General features: G+C 41.0%; 1 protein-coding gene across 1 annotated transcript in view; it reads left to right on the forward strand.

Annotated features, from left to right (window-relative positions):
* ACVR1 (activin A receptor type 1) overlaps nucleotides 1-20,480 on the forward strand; it is an 84,500-nt gene extending 64,020 nt beyond the window's left edge. The window contains exons 6-11 of the mRNA XM_087710295.1: nucleotides 4,724-4,823; nucleotides 7,092-7,238; nucleotides 10,415-10,690; nucleotides 12,420-12,617; nucleotides 16,812-16,942; nucleotides 18,836-20,480. Of these exons, the coding sequence (XP_087566421.1) occupies nucleotides 4,724-4,823; nucleotides 7,092-7,238; nucleotides 10,415-10,690; nucleotides 12,420-12,617; nucleotides 16,812-16,942; nucleotides 18,836-18,970 (987 nt within the window). The 3' untranslated portion in view covers nucleotides 18,971-20,480. The remainder of the gene's footprint in view (nucleotides 1-4,723; nucleotides 4,824-7,091; nucleotides 7,239-10,414; nucleotides 10,691-12,419; nucleotides 12,618-16,811; nucleotides 16,943-18,835) is intronic.
* The last annotated feature ends 299 nt before the right edge of the window (nucleotides 20,481-20,779 follow it).

Raw genomic sequence — 20,779 nt, forward strand, 5'->3', positions numbered from 1 at the left:
TATCCCCCCCCCCAATGTGATCGGACAACATGCGACCACATGCCCCCTCCCTATCATAAATACATGCCAGTTGCCAAGCGTCCAAATTTCCATCGATGCCATTGTAACTTCAAGCAGTCGCTAAACCCAGTGGTTTACCGTGATTAAACCAAATGAGCCTGGGCAAAAATTCTCTCTGGGTTTCCTTGCTGGCAACCATTTGGCAACCAATTGTGCAATTGAACTTCTAATGTTGTGCGATGGTTGTTGCTGTTAGCTACCCTCTGCTTTTAGTTCAGACTGCAGCAAAAGAAGGAGAGTAAATAATTTTGAATAAAAGGAGCCAGTTTTCTATAAAATTAAGAGAATGGGCTTCAGTTTTTGAGTTCGAGCCCAAGGCAGCTAAAGCAAATTCTGAGAATCTCTGATTTCTATTAAAGTACTTAGGCGTTTTTGGCAAGGTTTGGTCTCACTCCATGAAACAATGCCGAATAGGATGGCTAAAGGAACATTATTACTTTTATTATTCCCCCAAAATCTGAAGGTTGCATACTAATTATATCCTCAAAACTCTCCTGAATAGAGTATGGGCAGAAAGATATAAACTAATCCAGAGGTGCTATTCAGCCGCTTCTGTCCTGTTCGGGCGAACCGGTAGTGGTGACTGCGGGAGGCTCCGCCCACCCGCCCCAATGGAATGCACGAACACTGCGCATGCGCAGAAGGCGGTGTACAGGCACAGATGTGGCACAAACGAAGCATGCACACTCATATTTGCAAACCGGAAGGGAAGGGAATCCTACCGCTGGACTAGTCAAATCACCCAGATCATGAACTACTCGGACACTAATTTCTCATCTGGCTTTTGGCCATCTTAATATAGATTAACTTGGTCAGATATTCAAAGTTTCTTGTGTTCCAGTTAAGAGAGTTTTGATTCAGGTTTCGGTTAATATTGGCCCATTTCTCCCAAAAATGGTGAGCTTGTTTTGAGAGTTTATAGTGCATACTGAACTCCAGTTTGAGAATGTTTTTGTATACTCCTTGATCCTGTGCCATTCTTTTAATAGTGGAAGGCTTTCTTCCCCTTACTCCTTTACTTTCAAATAAATCATTTTGCTGCCACCTTGTGGCTATGTTGATATGACTTAAAATAACACATGGTTTATGACATGAGGTTGAGTCAATACTTTCTCCAGTTCTGACCTGTCAATTTTTTTTAAAAACAAACAAACAAACACTTTTTATCAAAATGCTAAACTCAAAATGTTTTCTGAGTTATCACATGTAGTCTTCTGAGATTATCTAATGGCTTTTTATGCACAGCACATCAATAGTTAGGCTTTGACAGCTTTTAAACAAATCTAATGAAAAGAATGAAATCCAGGGAAATAACAGTCCTTTCAGGGCTCCCCTCTGTATGGATATTTCTTCAGGAAAAAGCAAGACACAATAGTCATTGAAATTCATTGCATCTCTTCTATCTGGCAGACCTCCTAAATCGAAATCTTGACAACTAGGTGGTTATTAAAGCAAGCCTCCTTTTATACGTCGTGAATGAATGGGAATGTATTATCGTGCATGCTTGAAGCTTTAGCAGGATTGTTCATTGGACTTTGAGATGAGGGTCTTAATTTATTTCTTAGCAAAGGATAATTGTATAAAACACATTTAGATTGGTATGAAGAGTTGTGTACAACCTCCGAATGCAAAAGACAAAATTGGGAAAAAAATACTGTCCAAAGACATGGCAAAATACCTACCGGAATTGGGGGTGGGGGGAAAAGCACAAAATGTTGAAAGGGAAGTAGCCCAGTAATTGGAAGTGGGTGGGTATTGAGTTAAATGAGAATATTTGGCAGGTCGGTTTTACCCGGTGAATAAAACGGCAATCTCAACAAAACATTTTGAAGGCCTTGCATAACTTGTTTTTGAGACATTTAAAAGGGAATAGCATGGAAAATTTAGTAACATATTTATGCTGAAAATGCGTGGGTTCGAGGGCAGACAATTTTCATCTGTGGTGGGTGTGAAAAAAATGGAAGCATATTGAAAGGAGGCGGTTGATATCATGAAAAGACTCATTACGTGTGCTGTCTCCATAGTGCCTAAAATTGCTTATTGGATGTATCAATGATGCAGCAACAAACATATATATCTATAAATGCCAAAAATAATGTCTAAATGCCTCCCTATGGTAAGAATGCAAATGTCTTCTTTACCAATCAAGTTACATTTACCATTAATGATTTAGATGAATAGAAGGTGGACTTTACTAACTTTGGTAAAGTAATTCATAGCAATACATTGATGTCATTTTGTTTTATTTTATATATAGCATGAAAATAATTAATTTTAAAGCTGTTCCAGTTTTGTAAGTTTAGGTAGTTAGGTAGGTAGGTAGGTAGATTGATAGATAGATAGATAGATAGATAGATAGATAGATAGATAGATGATAGATAGATAGATAGATAGATAGATAGATAGATAGATAGATAGATAGATGATAGATAGATAGATAGATAGATAGATAGATAGATAGATAGATAGATAGATAGATAGATAGATAGATAGATAGATAGATCTGGCTTATTGAAAAGCTGCAGCCTCTTAACGTTGTCTGGAAATGTGGGGAGCTCCACTGAAGCTTCATAAGAATTCTTAGACCATAAAAGGGATTGTTAGTTGCTTCCAGCAAATTTTGAAGCATGTTTATACAGGAGATGAGCAGGTTGCAATTCTTTGTTTTTGTAGTATGGTTTTGTTAAGTATTTTTAGCATATATATTATATTCAAATTCATATTAAATGGTAATATGACACAGCATCATTGCCATATTTACTTTCTGACATAAATATACCGAGTGTAACTTGATGCATATCACTATAGAAGTACATTTTAAAATTTTGTTATAGAACCTCTATGCATCTCCAAACTAATGAGATTGATCCGTGTTTTTAATGATCTTTAAATTGTATTAAATAGGAAGGGTTTTCAGAATTGAGTAATACTTTGCATTTGAAATCTGAATAAATAATTGGAAAGAGTTACATTTTGTTATCTATATCTGGCATTCATGAAAGGCAACTGTGTTCTATTTGGCAGATTTCTGATAAAATACAATAAGTCTGTTATTTTCTACAATTGCACAGTAATAAATTTTGTAGTTTTGGAAAATCTAGAAAAACTTCCCTTTCATTTAAGGGGGGGGGGGGAAATTGGCAGAGGGTTCAAAATTAGTAAACCAGAAATGAAAACTGTATATGGTACGTAAATCGGAGAAATAATATGATACGGAAAAGTTTAGCTACAACTGTGATGAATTAAAAAGCGAGTAAGAATCTCCATTAGATCAGTAGCTCAGTAGATACTGAAAAATAATTACACAAACTTGTGTGGGAACTAAGGCTTCTATAGAATTTACTCACCAATAAACCTGTGTAAGATTGCAATGTTTCAGTATACTACTGAAACTTTAATCATGACCTTTAATTGGACAAAACGGTGCACCACAGGGCAGCAATTTTTGAATCGGGGTACCTCCAATGGACTAATTTACAGAATGAGTTCAAAATCTAGGACCAAGAGGGAATTAAATTTGGTGAAATTGTGGCTGCTTCAGTGTTACAATGTTGGGACCACATGATCTTCATTTTCAATGTTCTATAACAATTTCCCAGCCAATTTTGCAATCCCTTGCTCCCACCCCCACCTCACAGCAGCCACCCATCTACTGGGAATGGAAGGGGTAAGAAAGGAACAGGGAAGAAGGAACCTCCCCACAACCTTCCTCGCCCATGCCACAAACGATCTATGCCCAACATCTTGCATCTTCCCAAATTTATGCTGATACCCCCATTCCCTCCTGCCTTCCATGATTTATGTAGAACTTTCCCTGGCCCACAAAACAACTCTTGCTCACCCTCATGCATCCTTCCAGATCCATGCCACCCCCATGGAGCTTACCTGACCTGTTGGCACATCCCCACACTCCATTCCGAACCCATGCCATCCCCACACCCAATATTCCTGGTCTGCATGGTACTTTTCACATAAACCCAAATACCTCCACCTTTCCCAACCTACACCATCGCACCACCGTATGCCATACCTGACAGGCAACTCTCACACCCATGACCCCCCCACACCCTTCTTTACCTGTTCCTCCCCCATGCGCACAGCATGTCTTGCACACCCCTACAAGACTCTTCCTAACCTATACCACCCACTTGCATCCCCTCTCCAACCTCCTTGCTCCCTCCCCCACTCAGCAGCAGCTATTTACCTGGCTCCTGACCTTGGACTTTGTACTTCCTGCTGACTTGCCCAATGATTTTCTACCTGCAAACTTCCCACAAGGAAAGTAAATGGGTAAGCTGACACTAATTCGAGGGAGGAAGGAAGGAAGATTGGTTCTGATGTTTCCTGCTAGCTTTTCATGAGGAAACTCATTGGGGAAGCCAGTTGGAAATTGTTCCCGCTTTCACTGCTTTTTTGCCAACCAGCTGTGGTCATTCTGTTTCTATGGAACAGAAATATCTCTGAAAAGATGACCCAATGGATTATAGGTTGTCAAAGATACTCTATAAACTAGACCTGTCTGTCTGTCCATCCTAGTGCTAAATGCTCTTAACTAGTAATATTATTTTCACGTCTGTCCAATAAAAAAATGTTGCCTAAAGAGATAGAATGGCACGAGTACTTGCTTCCGTTGCAATAATAATGTTTTGTTATTTCTATACAGGACCTGTTGGACCATTCCTGTACTTCTGGGAGCGGCTCAGGGCTGCCTTTCCTGGTACAAAGAACAGTGGCTCGGCAGATTGCCCTGTTGGAGTGCGTAGGTTAGTCATCGTTTGATTTGTTCATCAAGAATAGCTCTATGAGCAATGGGACTTAGGTAAACGTTACAGCAGTCATCTCAGACTCCTGATTATTTGATTTTACCTCCCTTCTTTTAGCTTAAGGAAGATTGTGCTAGATGAATATAGGTGGATCACTCTTTTTTTTTCAAACGGAGTGAATCCAAATGGTGGTCTTCCATCATTTTAAGTTGCTGTATAAGGCTACCCAGAGAAAAAGCAGACCATTTTTTTCTTCTCTGCTTTTCCTGAAAGTGAAGTGTTTGGAATTAAGTCCTTTAAAAAAAAAAACTGGCAAGATTCAGCCTTAAGGGGGAAAAGTGGCAAAAAGGAATCTACTACTGAGTATTGCTTTCTCCACTGCTATGTATTTTAATTTTTGTATTTAGGATGTAATTGTTTTTATTCAATTGGCTATTGCTCACTGTCCAAAGCCACTAGTTGAGATGGACATTTTTACAAATTGATTAACTAAATAAAGACAATCCCCTGGGTTAAGAATGAAATCCATTTACACAGAATTTATATGTAAGTCAAGTACATCATAAAAAACATAAAAAGCAATTAAAACAATATAAAATATATATATATGGTCACTGAATAAATTTGTGGACATGGGGAGTAATATAGCCAAGAAATGGGACTCATAACACACACCCGTATCCATGCCCCTAATGGGACGCGTAACACACACCCATATCCATGCCCCTAATGAGATCCATAACACACACCCATATCCATGCCCCCAATGAGATCCATAACGCACACCCATATCCGTGCCCCTAATGGGTCCCGTAACACCCCCCCATCAGAGTTCCATGCACCTTGGGCATTTAGTCATGCCGGCTACATGACCACAGAGATATCTTCAGACAGTGTTGGTTCTTTGGCTTTGAAACGGAGATGAGCACTGCCCCCTAGAGTCAGGAACGACTAGCACATATGTGTAAGGGGAACCTTTACCTTTATTGAATATAACAAACAATACTAAACCTTGCAATTAACTTTGGACACTTACCGTTTTAAAAGAACAAGTCGTAAAGAAGACTTTGTAATATTCTTTATGATTTAACAGGTTGAATATATATAGTATCAGGAATTGATGGTTCTTAAGTGGTCTTAGCTAGCTTTTTAAATATACGCACTGCACTCACCTATATCTAAAAACACTAGGAAACTACTGCAGCTCCATATAGGCTTGGAACTTGGCCTTTTCCTAAGATAGACAGCATCTGTTTTTAGAGACTAAATGGTTAGCCTGTATTACGTTGCTATTTTTGGATAGGAAGTCTCGTCTGGGTATTAGGAATTCCTCGTAGGGTGTCACGTGTCTCTTTTCCTTGAAACACATCTGTTGTTGAGGAACATGTGCCAAATATGAAGAAATGGGAGATGTATGTTTCTGAGAAACAGAGCAGGTGGCACTGCACTGAATTAAACTTGTTTGGGTTGACCAGGGATACTCTTATGTCAGGAGACTCCAACCTTGGCCACTTTAAGACTTGTAGACTTCAACTCCCAAAATTCCCCAGCCGGCATGCGAAATGAAAGTGGCTGTCTCAAAAGTACAATCCATATTCCAGGCCTTTCCCATTAGACCAGTGGTTCTCAACCTTCCCAATGTCGCGATCCTTTAATACAGTTCCTCATGTTGTGGTGACCCCCAACCATAAAATTGATGGTACCTAAGACCATCGAAAATATGTGTTTTCCAATGGTCTTAGGCGACCCCTGTGAAAGGGTCGTTCGACTCCCAAAGGAGTCCCGACCCACAGGTTGAGAACCACTGCATTAGACAATCATTTATTTCTAGTCAAAAGACTTTTTGTTGTAGACAGAACAGATTAGAGAGGGCTGTAATTGTACTGTGAAGCGGTATATAAGTCTTAAGTGCTATTGCTATGATTTATTTGATCTCTGGGATAAAGGGTAACTACTAAAAGTGACTTAATTTGTTTCTGACCAGTTCCAACCCTGATGATACCATCGGGTTTATTCATGGGATAGGTGCATACAAGCCTGCCCTTCTTTTTTTAGGGGGTGTTCATTAAGTCCCTGCAAAGTTGACAATCTCTGCCATAAGTAGATGGTAGAGATTCAGAGGTCCACTCAGTCCAGCAGCGTAACCTTTGAAAGTTCATAAATATGGATGTTTAATACAATTTCTGGCGATAAGCCCAAAAAACTTTCTCTTTGAATGAAGAGCTGTTGATAAAAATAAAAAAAATCTCCTTTGTTTATGCTTTCTAGGGAAAGGCCGATACGGAGAAGTCTGGCGAGGACAATGGCAAGGAGAAAGCATTGCTGTCAAGATCTTTTCTTCCCGAGATGAAAAGTCCTGGTTCAGGGAAACAGAATTATACAATACCGTGTTGCTGAGGCACGAAAATATTTTAGGTGGGGAAAAGAATGGCATTGCTTGGGGGGGGGGGGTAGATAGATGGGGAGAGAGCTCTGCGGACGGTCTGAGAGCCCAAATCTGCCGAGACCATCCAACTCAGTCTTTTCTTTAGTCCTCCTTGAAGAAATAGAGAAGTAAACAGTTGCTGGAATAAAAGAAAGGTTAGATGACACCCAATGATAGAGAATAACTTTTAGTTTAGAAGTAATATATTCTTCAGCCTGATCTCCCCAGAAAGCAATTTGAACCTGCCACTTTATACACATTTGTATGATTCTACAATTTTTTTTTAAAAAAAGCAGACCTCCAAATGGAATAAAGCATTTATGCTGCAAATAAAGTGGAGTCTGTTGGTTGCCCTAAAAATGCCACGCAGAATTATCGACCGTGCTTGTCAGGTGGCATTCAAATAAAGTGTGGTGTTTCAAAGGCAGATCTTTTAAATCCAGATTCAAGGTCTGTGTTTTATCCTTTGCAGGCATTTTCTTCCCTTTGTGTAATAAGTTACAGGTATTTGGGTGATAGAGCAGTAGAATGTCTCCTCCTTTCATTGGACAGATGAAAAATCAGAGTTTAATCATAGGCAAGCTGGGCTGTTGAATTGATGCCATTTTTTGGTCCCATCTCAGTTCAGACCTGATCCTTCTAGGCTTTCTGCCTTTCTGCAGTTGTCCTTTGGCAGTGATGTGTCATGTGAAGCCATGGATCTTCACTAAACCCTCTGCAAGGCTTAGCCCAAGGGTCAGCAACCCATGGCTCTGGAGACACATGTGGCTCTTTCATCCCTCTGCTGCGGCTCCCTATCACTCAGAATATGTGTCACAACCGCCAATGTGCTACACCCCATAGCACGCAATTTATTTAGCTTTTTGACCCCCAGTAGGTTATGTGGCTCCCGGTATTTTCTTTTCTGTGGGAAACGGGTCCAAATGGCTCTTTGTGTTTAGGGTTGCCGACCCCTGGTTTAGCCCATTATATAGAGGCAAGAGGAGGATGAGTGCAAGGGCACCCAGCTTAGCCTAGGAAGGGAGACTTGCAGTGGGACATTGCTAGGGGTAGCAGAGATAAGATGGACTTTACATTGCTGGCTTAATGGTGTATATGTTGGGAGCTATATGCATAGTATACAGCAGTGGTAGTCAACTTGGTCCCTACTGTCCACTAGTGGGCATTCCAGCTTTCATGGTGGGCGGTAGGGGTTTGCTGTAACTCTATTTTATAAGGTAAAGTTACTTCCCTACTTTATAAATCACCATTACTGTGGAACTGGTGGGCGGTTAGAAAATTTTACTACTAACAGAGATACAAAAGTGGGCGGTAGGTATAAAAAGGTTGACTACCCCTGATGTACAGTATATATTTAAATGCTTTCTGTACATTTGTTTCCATATTTCACTGTGGTGGTAGCTAAAACTAATCTATATTTACTTAAAGAGCCACTTGGAGTTATGGGGAAGCATTCAAGTGCTTTTCTGTTATCTGAGTCCTTTGGTACATCTGGTAGATTTAAATGTCCCTGTTATCCTCCCATCTTTGTTTTTAATGTAGTGTTCTTTCTAGTGGAACTGGTGCTCTAGTTTCCATTGTCAATAAAGGAAGACCCTTTATCAAGCTATTTCTCCCTCAAGTTTTAAATCCAGTTCAGTATCTTATTCCTCTAGTCTACACAAGCCTTTTCTCATTTCTGGGAAATGCTTTGGCTGTGCTTCCAACTGAGCACTTAAGCAAATGTAAGAGTTGGCTGGATTGGGTAGTCTGTGTGTATGTTTTGGTGCAGAGAAGAGCTCCCCACACTAGTGGCAAATTGTAGGTGCTGGAAAAAAATGCTCTTGGGGTTTCTGCCAGAGGAGATGAGCTCCAAGTTCTGGCATTTAAATGCTAGGTTAATACATCATTCTGTAGATTTCAGATTCAATTGAGAAAAAGTGCTTCAGAGCCCACAGAGGACTTGGCTGTGAATTCATTGCTACGCAGGCCATCTTGGAAAGTGAAGCAGCTGCTTCAATGAGTCATAAGCATTTGGTTTATTCATACTCCTCCAGTTTCCAAAAAATCTTTTCCAGACTGATCCCAAAGCATTGCACATCCCGATGATCATTTAACACAAGAATTGCTCACTTTGAAAAGGAGAGGAATTATACAAATAGTGCTCGACTCACAACCCACAATTGAGCTCACAATTTATGTTGTTAAGTGAGACATTTGTTAAGTGAGTTTTGCCCCATTGTATGACTTTTCTTGCAGAGTTGTTAAGTGAATCCTTGCAGTTGTTAAGTTAGTAACCTGGTTGTTAAGTGAATCTGGCTTCCCCATTGACTTTGCTTAACAGAAGGTCACAAAAACATTGATCAAATGACCCTGGGACACCACAACCACCATAAATATGAACCAGTTGCCAAGCACCCAAATTTTGATCACGATCATGGGAATGCTGCAACAGTCATAAATGTGAAAAGTGGTCATAAGTCACTTTTTTCAGAGCCGTTGTAACTTTGAATGGTCACTAAATTAACTGTTTTAAGTCAAGGACTAGATGTACTGATGAAAAGAGCAAGAAATTGCAGTATTTTGAGAGTTTCCATGTCTTTAGTCCTAACTGTTTCCCTGAAAATACGACCTCCCCCGATAACAAGCCCAATCATGGTTTTGAACTCATGCGCTAAAATAAGCCCCCCTCCAAAAATATTGCAACAGAGTAGCAGCCATGAGGTGACCACACTCATCACCTCCTGCACCTCAAAAATAATAAGACCTCCCCAAAAATAAGGCCAAGTGCTTATTTCGGGGGTCAAAAGAAAATAAGACCCTGTCTTATTTTCAGGGAAACACGGTAGTAGAGAACACTTAATACCTTTTTTTATATAAGTCTGGGAGTAATAGAATTTGGCTTTTGTGCTGAGAATAGCTTGCATTCAGTTCTCACTGGTCTTAGGGATAATGGAGAATGATGCAGTTTGGGAGAGTTTAACTCCGAGTTCATCAACCTGGTGCTTTGGAGATGTTTTAGAACTCTTCCTCAACTTGACCATGTTAGCTTCATTTGATGGGAACTAAAGTCCAACTCATTGGGATCCAAGATTACGTATCCCTGGTTTGTATGATGAGGGTTATTAGAAGAAGAAGGAAATATCGGATGATTTGCCTTTCTTAGGAATGTTCCTGTCCCTTTCAGGTTTTATTGCTTCAGACATGACGTCACGGAATTCCAGCACTCAGTTGTGGCTAATCACACATTACCATGAAATGGGCTCGCTCTACGACTACCTGCAACTGACAACGTTGGACACTGTGAGCTGCTTACGAATAGTTTTGTCCATAGCTAGTGGCCTTGCTCATTTGCACATTGAGATATTCGGGACCCAAGGAAAACCTGCCATTGCTCATCGGGACTTGAAGAGTAAAAACATCTTGGTTAAGAAAAACGGGCAGTGTTGCATCGCAGATCTAGGTAAGTGGCTTCCTGGTTTTCCCCCCGCGTGGCTAGCATGAGTAGTTTATCGCTGGGAGAGTACCTAGGTTGCCAAACCAACCAACCAGCCAAGGAGCCGAGGTAGCGCAGTGGTTAAATGCAGCACTGCAGGCTACTTCAGCTGACTGCAGTTCTGCAGTTCGGCTGTTCAAATCTCATCGGCTCAGGGTTGACTCAGCCTTCCATCCTTCCGAGGTGGGTAAAATGAGTACCCGGATTGTTGTTGGGGGCAATATCCTGACTCTGTAAACCATTTAGAGAGGGCTGAAAGCCCTATGAAGCGGTATATAAGTCTAACTGCTATTGCTATTGCTAAAACCCATGGAGGATAAAAAAAGGAAAGCAAGAGCAAATGCAACAATAACAGATAGCTTTATATGTAAAAATAAGGTTTATAGGCTTTGAAGAGGATTAAAGATTATAAAGATGCTACATGATTTATGTAATGAACCAGGTATATATTGAAGAAATGTCATTCAGGCTTTCCTTGGCGTCACTCTGTAAGCAAGCTAGGAAGATTCAGCAGCCAATAGAGGGCACTTAGCACCCAAAAGTTTTGCTGCTCCTGGGTGTATCTTGTACTATTTTCTGAACATGGAAGTCTGCCACAAGAGACTTCTTCCTCAATCTGATCTCCTCCAGGGGTGTTGGACCTCAACCCCTTGAACTCCCTTCCAGCATTTTATGTGGCAATAAATAATTACTGTTGGAAGAGCCCTGTGCTAGCTTCCTTAAAGCCTATAACATCACAGCATGCAATGTTGAGCCAGGTTTAGGATTATTAAAACAGACTTAAAACAGACTATTAAAACAGACAAAGTTACGGACTCTCTCCCTTCCTGCTGATTACTGTAAGGTCATATTTTTTGCGTCTTTTTATCATAGTAAAGTGTTGCATACAGATCAGTAATTGTAGTTAAAATTCATCATGGTTGTTGAAAACAAACCACCTTAAATCAATCGTGGTTTGAAATTTGCTTATTTCTACTATGTTATCCTGTTCACCTAACAGTTCCAAAAGCATGCAAATGCGAGTAGATTAATACGTACCACTTCAGTGGGAAGCTAGTAGCATTCTGTGCATCTTTGACGTATAGCCCATGCTGGCCACCTGACCATGGAAAATGTCTTTGGACATCGCTGGCTCCCTCATCCTAGAAATAGAGATGAGCACCGTGCCCCAGAGTCAGACATGACCAGAGGTAGTATTCAGCTGGTTTGGACCGGTTCAGTCAAACCGGTAGTGGAAATTTTAACCGGTTCGGAGAATCGACAAACACTTGCTGGCCCCCTCCCCACCCCTTCCAGGAGTCCCCACGCATCCTTTTTGTCTCCCAGGAGGTTTCAGGACGGCTTGTTAGGCCCAAATCAGGGCGTGGCATGTGTGCGGTGGCGATGGTATATGAGCCCAAGGCTTGCTTAAATTTCTTTCCACAGTAGTGATTCTGTCTGAGTACCTGTGGGCTATTCAATTGCTGCTGCATTTGGTGTTCTCTTTCTGTTTTTCCAGAAACAGTCTGGAAAAACAGACTCTGGAATCTGCCTGTTTTCTGGATGGTAAACACTTAACTATATTTCTGAAGTATATTTCACATAGTAAACTCGGCCAACATCTTCAAGATTTTTTACCCTTCCTAAACCTATTACAGATCTAACTTAAAAGAAAAGGGAAGCACTTCACAATAACTCTTTTCCTTTGTGATTATAGGTCTCTCCGTCATGCATTCTCAAAGTACCAATCAGCTGGATGTTGCGAACAACTCCCGTGTAGGCACCAAGCGCTATATGGCCCCAGAAGTCCTGGATGAAACAATTCAGGCGGACTGCTTTGACTCCTACAAAAGAGTCGATATTTGGGCATTTGGACTGGTCCTCTGGGAAGTAGCCAGGCGCATGGTTAGCAATGGTAGGTAAATGTGAGTTTAGCTCAATCTATAAAGTTTAAATCCTTCATCTTGCTTTTCCACTTAAAAGCACTTTAATGTCCGGATTGAGCAACTGCAACTACTTGTGTATGTCACGTTCCGGCTTTCACAAGGAATTCAGACAGAGCCAAAGATGGTTAACTGACAAACTTTATCCAAAATGCTGTAATAACTGGCACAGAGTGACAAACAGGAAACAGGCAAAGTCAGTGCTAACATGGTTAATCCCTCCATCCTTTAAACAGTGTCTGCTCCATGGCTCCACCCCTTGGGTCAGCCCCTATGACTCCCCACCCCTCACGTGGCATCCTTAGGTGATGCCATTGCAGCCCAGCATGCAGGCCATGCATGCTGCTGTTGCTCTGCGCAACCCTCGCTGCCCCTCCAGCCTTGGCAGGCATCACACAGTTCTGGAGTCCCCCACAGCAGGGGGCCCTCCAGGGCCGCCCCACAGCCCAGTAAGTCCACTGTGAAGCCCTGTGCCGTTCAGCTGTGCCGCGCGCAGGACGACATGCCGGCGAGCTCAGTTTCTGGTGCGGCATGTGGGCGTGGACACATCATCCAGCTGTCGGCTCCTGGTGCAGCATGCATGCATACATGGATGCATCACTCAGCTTCAGCTCCGGATGTGGTGCAGTGTGCTCCCCGTCCGATTGGCAGCCTGGTGACCCAAGGGCTAACAGTGTAAACAAATAGTTTATTGTTGATTGCCTCTATTACAAGAATGTCACCAGACTTGTCTACCTTCTCTTGGAAAACGATAGATATAGACCTAAGGATTTGACCTCAGTCATTTCCTCCCCTGTATAGACTCTAAGTTGGAATCTCTCTTTATTCCCTCTAGCAGGGGGCCTTCAGCTGGTGGTTCCATCACATTTAGCTGGCTATCAAGATAAAATATGCTGGAAATGTATATGCTACCAGATAGCCAGAAGAATGAAAATTTAAAAAAAAAATCAACTAAAGGAGGGAAAGCAAAGGGGGAATGAAAGACAAATCTTTATCTTTACATCTGAAAACTGATGGAGTTGGGATGAGTAATCCAGGCAAGAAATTCCACGAAGCTCAAGGATTTCTCCTCCTCCTTTCCACAAACATGGAAAAAGCTTCCCTTGGAACAAGTATTAGGATTTCACCAAGATGCCCTCCAGCTCTTCCAGGACCCGGATTGTTGTTGGGGGCAATATGCTGACTCTGTAAACCGCTTAAAGAGGGCTGAAAGCCCTATGAAGCGGTATATAAGTCTAACTGCTATTGCTATTGCTCTTCCAGGCCAGAAAAATTCACGTGGGAGCAAAAAATCTTCATTCCTATGGCAAGGCTGTTCTGTGGAACCTTAGGGCTCTATGAGAACTTCTTCCATGAGACGCTAGGGTGACAATTGTTGTTTAAATAAGAACAGCAACAATAATTGTTAGTTTATTGAGGTACTGTGGCAGATAAAAAGAGATCTAGAATGATGCCATAAATGGGCCTTATCGTGCACCTGGCAACAGAAAATAAATACATAGATTAATAAATGACTGTTAGGTCTCTCAGCTGTGGCAGCCTCCTTGGACCAGGAAGTACTGAAGGTAATGACTCTCATCCTTGTCATATTCGTGTTAGACTGTTGCAATTTGCCTTGCATGGGGTTGACCCTGGATATAACCCGGCAAACTTGTAGCTGACAATGGATTGATTGGATTGCTTAGATCAGTGTTGGCTAACCTTTTGGACACCAAGTGCCGAAAAAGGAGCGTGTGGCGGCCAGCTGTACTTCCAGGTTCCGTCTTGCTCATGTGCGCCAACCAGCTGGTCTTCGCGCGTGTGCATGACAGAACCCGGAAGAGAGTGGCTGGCCACATGTGCACCAGACCAGCTGACTGGTGCACATACGTGTGATGGAACCTGGAAGTGCAGCTGCCGACGGCGCACATGCCCAGAGAGAGGGCTTTGCGTGCCACCTCTGGCATGTGAGCCATAGGTTTGCCATCTCATAGGTTTGTAGGAACTGTATTAGTTGCTGAGAGGCTTTTGGGCTCAATTCAAGTGCTGATTACCTGTATAGTCCTATATGGCTTGCCTTCTTGCTATATCTGGCACAATGACGTCTCCCTGCCCAATGAGAACCAACTGGGAGAAAATGCTATTGGTGCCCACACCCTGAAGGGAGCGTGGGGTCACGATAACCTCCTCCATTTTGACATTTAGAAAGACTGCAAAAAATGATCTTCTGTAGGACCTTGAGAGAAGGAGAATCTAATTAGGCAACCAAAGTGCTTTTTCAAGAGGCCACCGGCCCCTGGTTTTTCTTTGAAGACATTTCACTTCTCATCCAAGAAGCTGCTTCAGCTCTGACTGGATGGTGGGGAATGGAAGGATCCAGTCAGGGGTGTGTGTGTGTGTGTTTGTGTATGTGTGTGTGTATGTGTATGTGTGTGTGTGTGAGAGAGAGAGACTGACTGACTGACTGACTGACTGAGTCAAGCTAGACTTGGAAAGCTGTCTGCAAGAGGAAGAGAAGATGGGTAAGCTATTTTTGGGGCCATTTTCAGGCTGTTTTTCTGGCCAAAATTTGTCTGAAAACAGCCCCCCAAAAAGCCCAAAACTCAGCCAGCTTTCACAGTCTCTCTGTCATACACACGCACATATATGTGTGTGTCACACACACTCAAACAAGTTGAATCTTTCTTCCCCCACCCCCCAACTGGAGGCCCCTGGATTCCCTCCGCTGTCCCATACAGGTACCATCCACACAACTGACATAGAGTTGGGCACGCCCACTCAGTCACATGACCACCACCCCAGCCAGCCCCTCCCCCAGCTAGTCATTAGGGCAGACAACTGGTTGTCAAAAAATTGGGAGCCCACGACTGCTTCTCAACAGTTAACTTTAGCCATAAAGGGAGCAGTGCAATAAAATTTAAAACAGATAAATCATAAAAATAAAATAGCAGCAGTACAAGAACTCCCATCAGCAATATTGATGACATCCCCTTCATCCTCTTAGACTCTTCATAACAGTTCTGTTGTTCTTGTTTTTTTTAAAAAAACGTATAGAAAAGCCATACGGGAGCTAGTCAGATTCCAGAGGGTGACTATTTCATAATGCAAGCACACTTAAGAAGCCATGCCTGTGACATCCAGGGCCACCCCTCCTCTTTCTTGAGAAATAGAGAACCAGTAGTTTCTCCCAGGTGGGAAAATTCACGCAGATTGAATTTGGCTGGAAAAGATGGTCTTGCAAAGTATCTTGGTGCCAAGCCATAAAAGGTTTTATAAGTTAAAACTCTTGTTTTGAATTGTACCCAAAAACCAATCAGTGCCAGTACAGCTTATACTGACGTACATGAACCAAGAACAGTAGTGCTGAATAGGGGACTTCAGCTTCAAAGTCATCTTCAAAGGCAGACCTACTTACGGTACCTTGAAGTGATCTAAGCAAAGGGGTGATTCGGGTGAGGTCCTCTCGTTTCAAGGACGACCCCAAAGTGGGCAAAAATCCTCATAGCTACCATCTGCCCCTGCTATCCGTCAGTAGCCATAAGTGCAGAGGACACCCCCCCACCCCAAGTCAGAGACTTGTATTTTTGGGATATTGCCATTCCACCAAGAAGCAACACCAGAATTATCCAAGGGCCTTGATGATGTGTCACCCAGTAGTAGCCAGTAAAATAACTGCTTTGTTTATAGGCAGTTGTGACCAACTTATTCTGGACTTCAGACTTGTTCTTTTGGGGAAGAGCACAATTAATCTTACACTGACTTCATCCTTTTCTTATAAAATTACTGCCCCACCCATTCAGCATCTTCTGAATCCTATGCTAGCTAATTTGGGTCTAGATAGTTAATGCCAAATATGTGAAAGTATAAAGAAATGTTAAGTTTTCCCTTCTTTCCAAATCTGTTAATAGTTTTGCTGCTTTGCCATATGTATGATTTGTGTTCTGTACATGCACATGTTTACAGAGTCAAACTTTTCTCTAGTCCACTGGGAGACCAAGTTGATTTAAATGCTTTGGTTGTATTGTGCTCTTAGGGTTTCATTTCACAATATCAGTGAGATGTCACAAAAGCTTCCAACTGGCAAAGTTTAATCCCTTGGTAACAGCATGCGAACTTTGTATTGCTAATGGACGTCTTAAATCTATATTGGTGCAATAGTAACATATCCCTTGTGTTTTCGGTCACAGGTATAGTGGAAGACTACAAACCTCCATTTTACGATGTCGTTCCTAATGATCCTAGTTTTGAAGACATGAGAAAAGTAGTTTGTGTGGATCAGCAGAGGCCAAATATTCCCAACAGATGGTTTTCAGACCCTGTAAGTGCACTTGCTGAAATGGGTTGATGTATTTTCTACTCGATCATCTGTTAAGAATTGTTAAAACCATCTGCTGTTTAGGCTATAGGCCAAACTAGATGTGGCAGCAGTAATTACATTTGTTTAATCATCCATCTTCCCCATTCATAATACAGCAGGAGGTGACCATATATTTACAATAAATCAGGCATGTGGGCAAAAGGAGCTGAACCTCTCACCCCTGAAATCTATTCACCTGTAGTACTTTTACTTGATCTAGAGCAGTGTTTCTCAACCTTGGCAACTTGAAGATGTCCGGACTTCAACTCCCAGAATTCCCCAGCCAGCGAATGCTGGCTGGGGAATTCTGGGAGTTGAAGTCCGGACATCTTCAAGTCGCCAAGGTTGAGAAACACTGATCTAGAGGCTATCTGGAATACGAGGGATTTGGGTGAAAGTGCAAAGAATGTGGGGAAGTATTGGCTGCAGCTCTCGCTTCTGGTACTTGCCAGTCTGTTTATATTGGAATTGGCAAAAAAGGATCCATATGAAAAATCATCGTAGAAACAACTGTTCTAGTCACGATTAAGTGCTAGAAGAGAAAAATTTGCAAGCTAAATCATCTTTAAGAAAAATTGAAAAAAGCTTTTAGGGGTTCAAAAAAAAATCTGATTTTTTAAAAGAAAAACTTACATTGTTGCTACTCCCAATATAAAATATCATTACCAAGCTCTCGATACAATTGGCAGAGACCTATAGCCTATCACAGCCTAGGTCTGCGTAATAGTTTTACCATAAATATTTATAAATTCTAGAGCGGAAACGGAATATACCTATCTAAGGTCAGGGAGGGGGCCTCTCAATTGAGTGGCCCTGCAGAGGCAAACGAAGGCATAATCCATTGGGCAAAAGGAGACAGGAAGAAGATCTTGATCAGGTGAAAACCATCCTGGACTCAATTTCTCAACCAAAGATAAAGCTGTTATAAAAACCTTGAACTTTTTGCTCCAACCACCAGTTATCCTGGGGCCACAGAACTAAAGGAAGTATGCTTTACAGCAATTAAGGACTATTCAATTATATGACCACCTGGCTTCTGTGTTATCTGTGTGCAACTCTTCCCCTATTTTGCATCTTCTCTTCCTACCGGTGATCTCTTTTCTCCTTCCCCATAGCATTAAGACAAATGCTTTTAGAAGCTCTTTGAAGAGGCCTTGGATACTCAGGGATAGCTGAAGGCTCCATTATTGCTTCTTTGCTTTAAGTATTGAAGCAACTTTTTAAATTAAAAAAGTTATTCATGAGTACTGTAGATAGAAAATGCGGAAGACCAAAAAAAAAAAAAAAAAGACAAAGAAACAAGCTTTTAGGGTGAACCAAAAGGTCACTTGTAAAGTTCTCAACAGATTTGAATTATTTTTCCATACGGCAAACAGGCCACTTCGTTTTCTTGAGCACTCTTGATCTTCCTGAATGTACTTTCCAGTTCAATATGAACTTGAGGAAAAACTGCTTTTTAATATTTTTCCATTTTATATTTTCATCATGTCTTATATTGGGATGGGGGTGTACTAAATGAAATGAATTGAATTGACCAAGCGTGATTAGACACACAAGGAATTAGAAACAGCCATGAGCCACCACTGATCATGTGTGTGTATGAATTAGCTTCAGTGTCGAAATTGGTTACATGTCCCAGTGTGGATCAGACCTTTGTTTATAGAAATGATTACTAAACATACAAACAATAGGTTAAGCCTCAAACTGTGGTTTGAGGCCACTGCTTTTCTGTATATTGTTTGGTCAGCAATTATTTTCCATGCTGCAAACAGAGCAGTGATAATCAATGTGGGATGGAGTAGTGCCATTAAAATATTCTACTCTGAATATATATTTCTGTGCTTACCTTTTCAGACATTAACTTCACTCGCTAAGCTCATGAAAGAATGCTGGTACCACAATCCATCGGCAAGATTAACAGCTTTGCGTATCAAAAAGACGTTGACCAAAATTGACAATTCCTTGGACAAGCTCAAATCTGACTGTTGATTTTTTTTAAAGCCACAATGCTGGCAGACACAAAGAAGGACATACAACTTGCTGGGATTTGATTCCAAGTGGCTTCAGGCATCGGCACAGTTGTATACCCAAACCAGCCATTTGAGAGGAAACAGAGCCATGCGAATCTTAATTAGCACCTGCCATGGCATTTTTGCAAATGGCCAATCATTAAAGACTTCAAGTTGAATCTCTGGTGGCCTATGGAAGAAGAAGACGACAAAGGAGCCCTAAGACAAAATCGGGGCATTACAACCATGGCTTTTAATATATATTTTTTAATTCAGAAAAAGAAACAGAGTTAATTTGTCTGTTTGATGCTCCCAACATTGACCCATGGGACTGGACAATTACAATCCACAACTTTGCCTGCGTGTCTCTTCTTTGTTGCACTAAGGGATTCCTTGCATTCCTTCCTTGCACTGTTACAGTTTAATTTTAAGGAACTGACTTGCCAAGAGTAGGATTGGCTTTGTACACTTTGATCTATGTTTTTGGATATTAGGAAATCAGTTTGGGCAACTGAACCCATAACTGAGTCTTCTCCTCTTTCTCTTTTTATTTTGTTAAGATGCATTTTACATACGTGTACTGTTTACAGTAAGGCTGGACACTAGGAATTGTTGATGAGGAAACATGCAGATTTTATTTATTACTGGTGCATTTAACAGTTTTTTAAAAAACTGAGGAAAATGCATACAGTTAAAGTTTATTTTTATGTAGCTTCTATCACTTATTACTGTCTCTTTTTTGTAATATCATATAATCAGAATTGGTTCTGTTTCTTTCCCCTGTTGAATCATTTAGACATTTTAATCACATTTTTAAGTGCTTCACATTTTATATGTGTATGGTCTGTAACATATATTTTCAGTTCAAAATATGCAAAACATTTATATATAAATATATATAAATATAAATATATATCTAAATATAAAGCCATTACTCAAATTATGTCACATCTTAGTACCTTATTGATTTAGAAGAACGGATTAGCAAAGCAAAAGAGCAAACAATAGTTCATAAGAAAGTGCTGCTTCCTCCCTCCCCCAATTTATACATAATGAGTGTTTAAATGTGGCAAGGAAGAAATTGTTTTAATTTGCTTTTTTCCATATTAAGTAATTGCTTGTATAAATGAAAGAGAATGTTTCCCAGTGAAATGATAGGGAAGCATTCTGCTAGTGCCTCCTGGGCTTAAGGTAAAGGTGGTGTACTTAAATAGAAGCATCACCAACATATTTATCTGAGGGTGATTCCCATCCTGGACTGAGCTGTGCTGGAAAATCTGCCATCATACATTTTGGCCTATGTGATGGAAGAGTCTCTTGAGGTTTGCCATGTTGGAACTGTCCCTCAGACAGGGGATGCCAACATTGAATATTCATTCTGGAGCTGTGATTTCCTAATGGCATGGTTATTGAGTGATGTATGGATAAAACATGATGTCTTCTGGCTGCTTTTTTATATCAAGTTTCCCAAGTAAAAAACTTTGATTCTAGTGCCTTGCTTTGTACTATAGTTACTCTCCTTCGAAGCTTTACAAGTAAAAAAAAAAATCTTGGAATGCTGACCTTTGAACATTAAACCAGGACAATGTCTGGAAAAAGGCTGAATGGACTTGGTTTAAATTGAGAGGGTTTTTTAAAAACAATAATAATAGGATAGGACAATTGAGGCTTCCATTATCCCCTGTCCTATCTTATATGCTTCAATAACAATTATTTGGGGGATGTATACAAGGTTTGGTTTGGACAACTGTATGCTGAGTGAAATACTGCTGCTTTTACTAAATGGAGA

The sequence above is a fragment of the Thamnophis sirtalis genome, unplaced genomic scaffold (genome assembly GCF_051295495.1).
Source record: "Thamnophis sirtalis isolate CommonGarterSnake01/CBP01778 unplaced genomic scaffold, rThaSir2_p1.2 scaffold_1, whole genome shotgun sequence".
Classification (NCBI taxonomy): domain Eukaryota; kingdom Metazoa; phylum Chordata; class Lepidosauria; order Squamata; family Natricidae; genus Thamnophis; species Thamnophis sirtalis.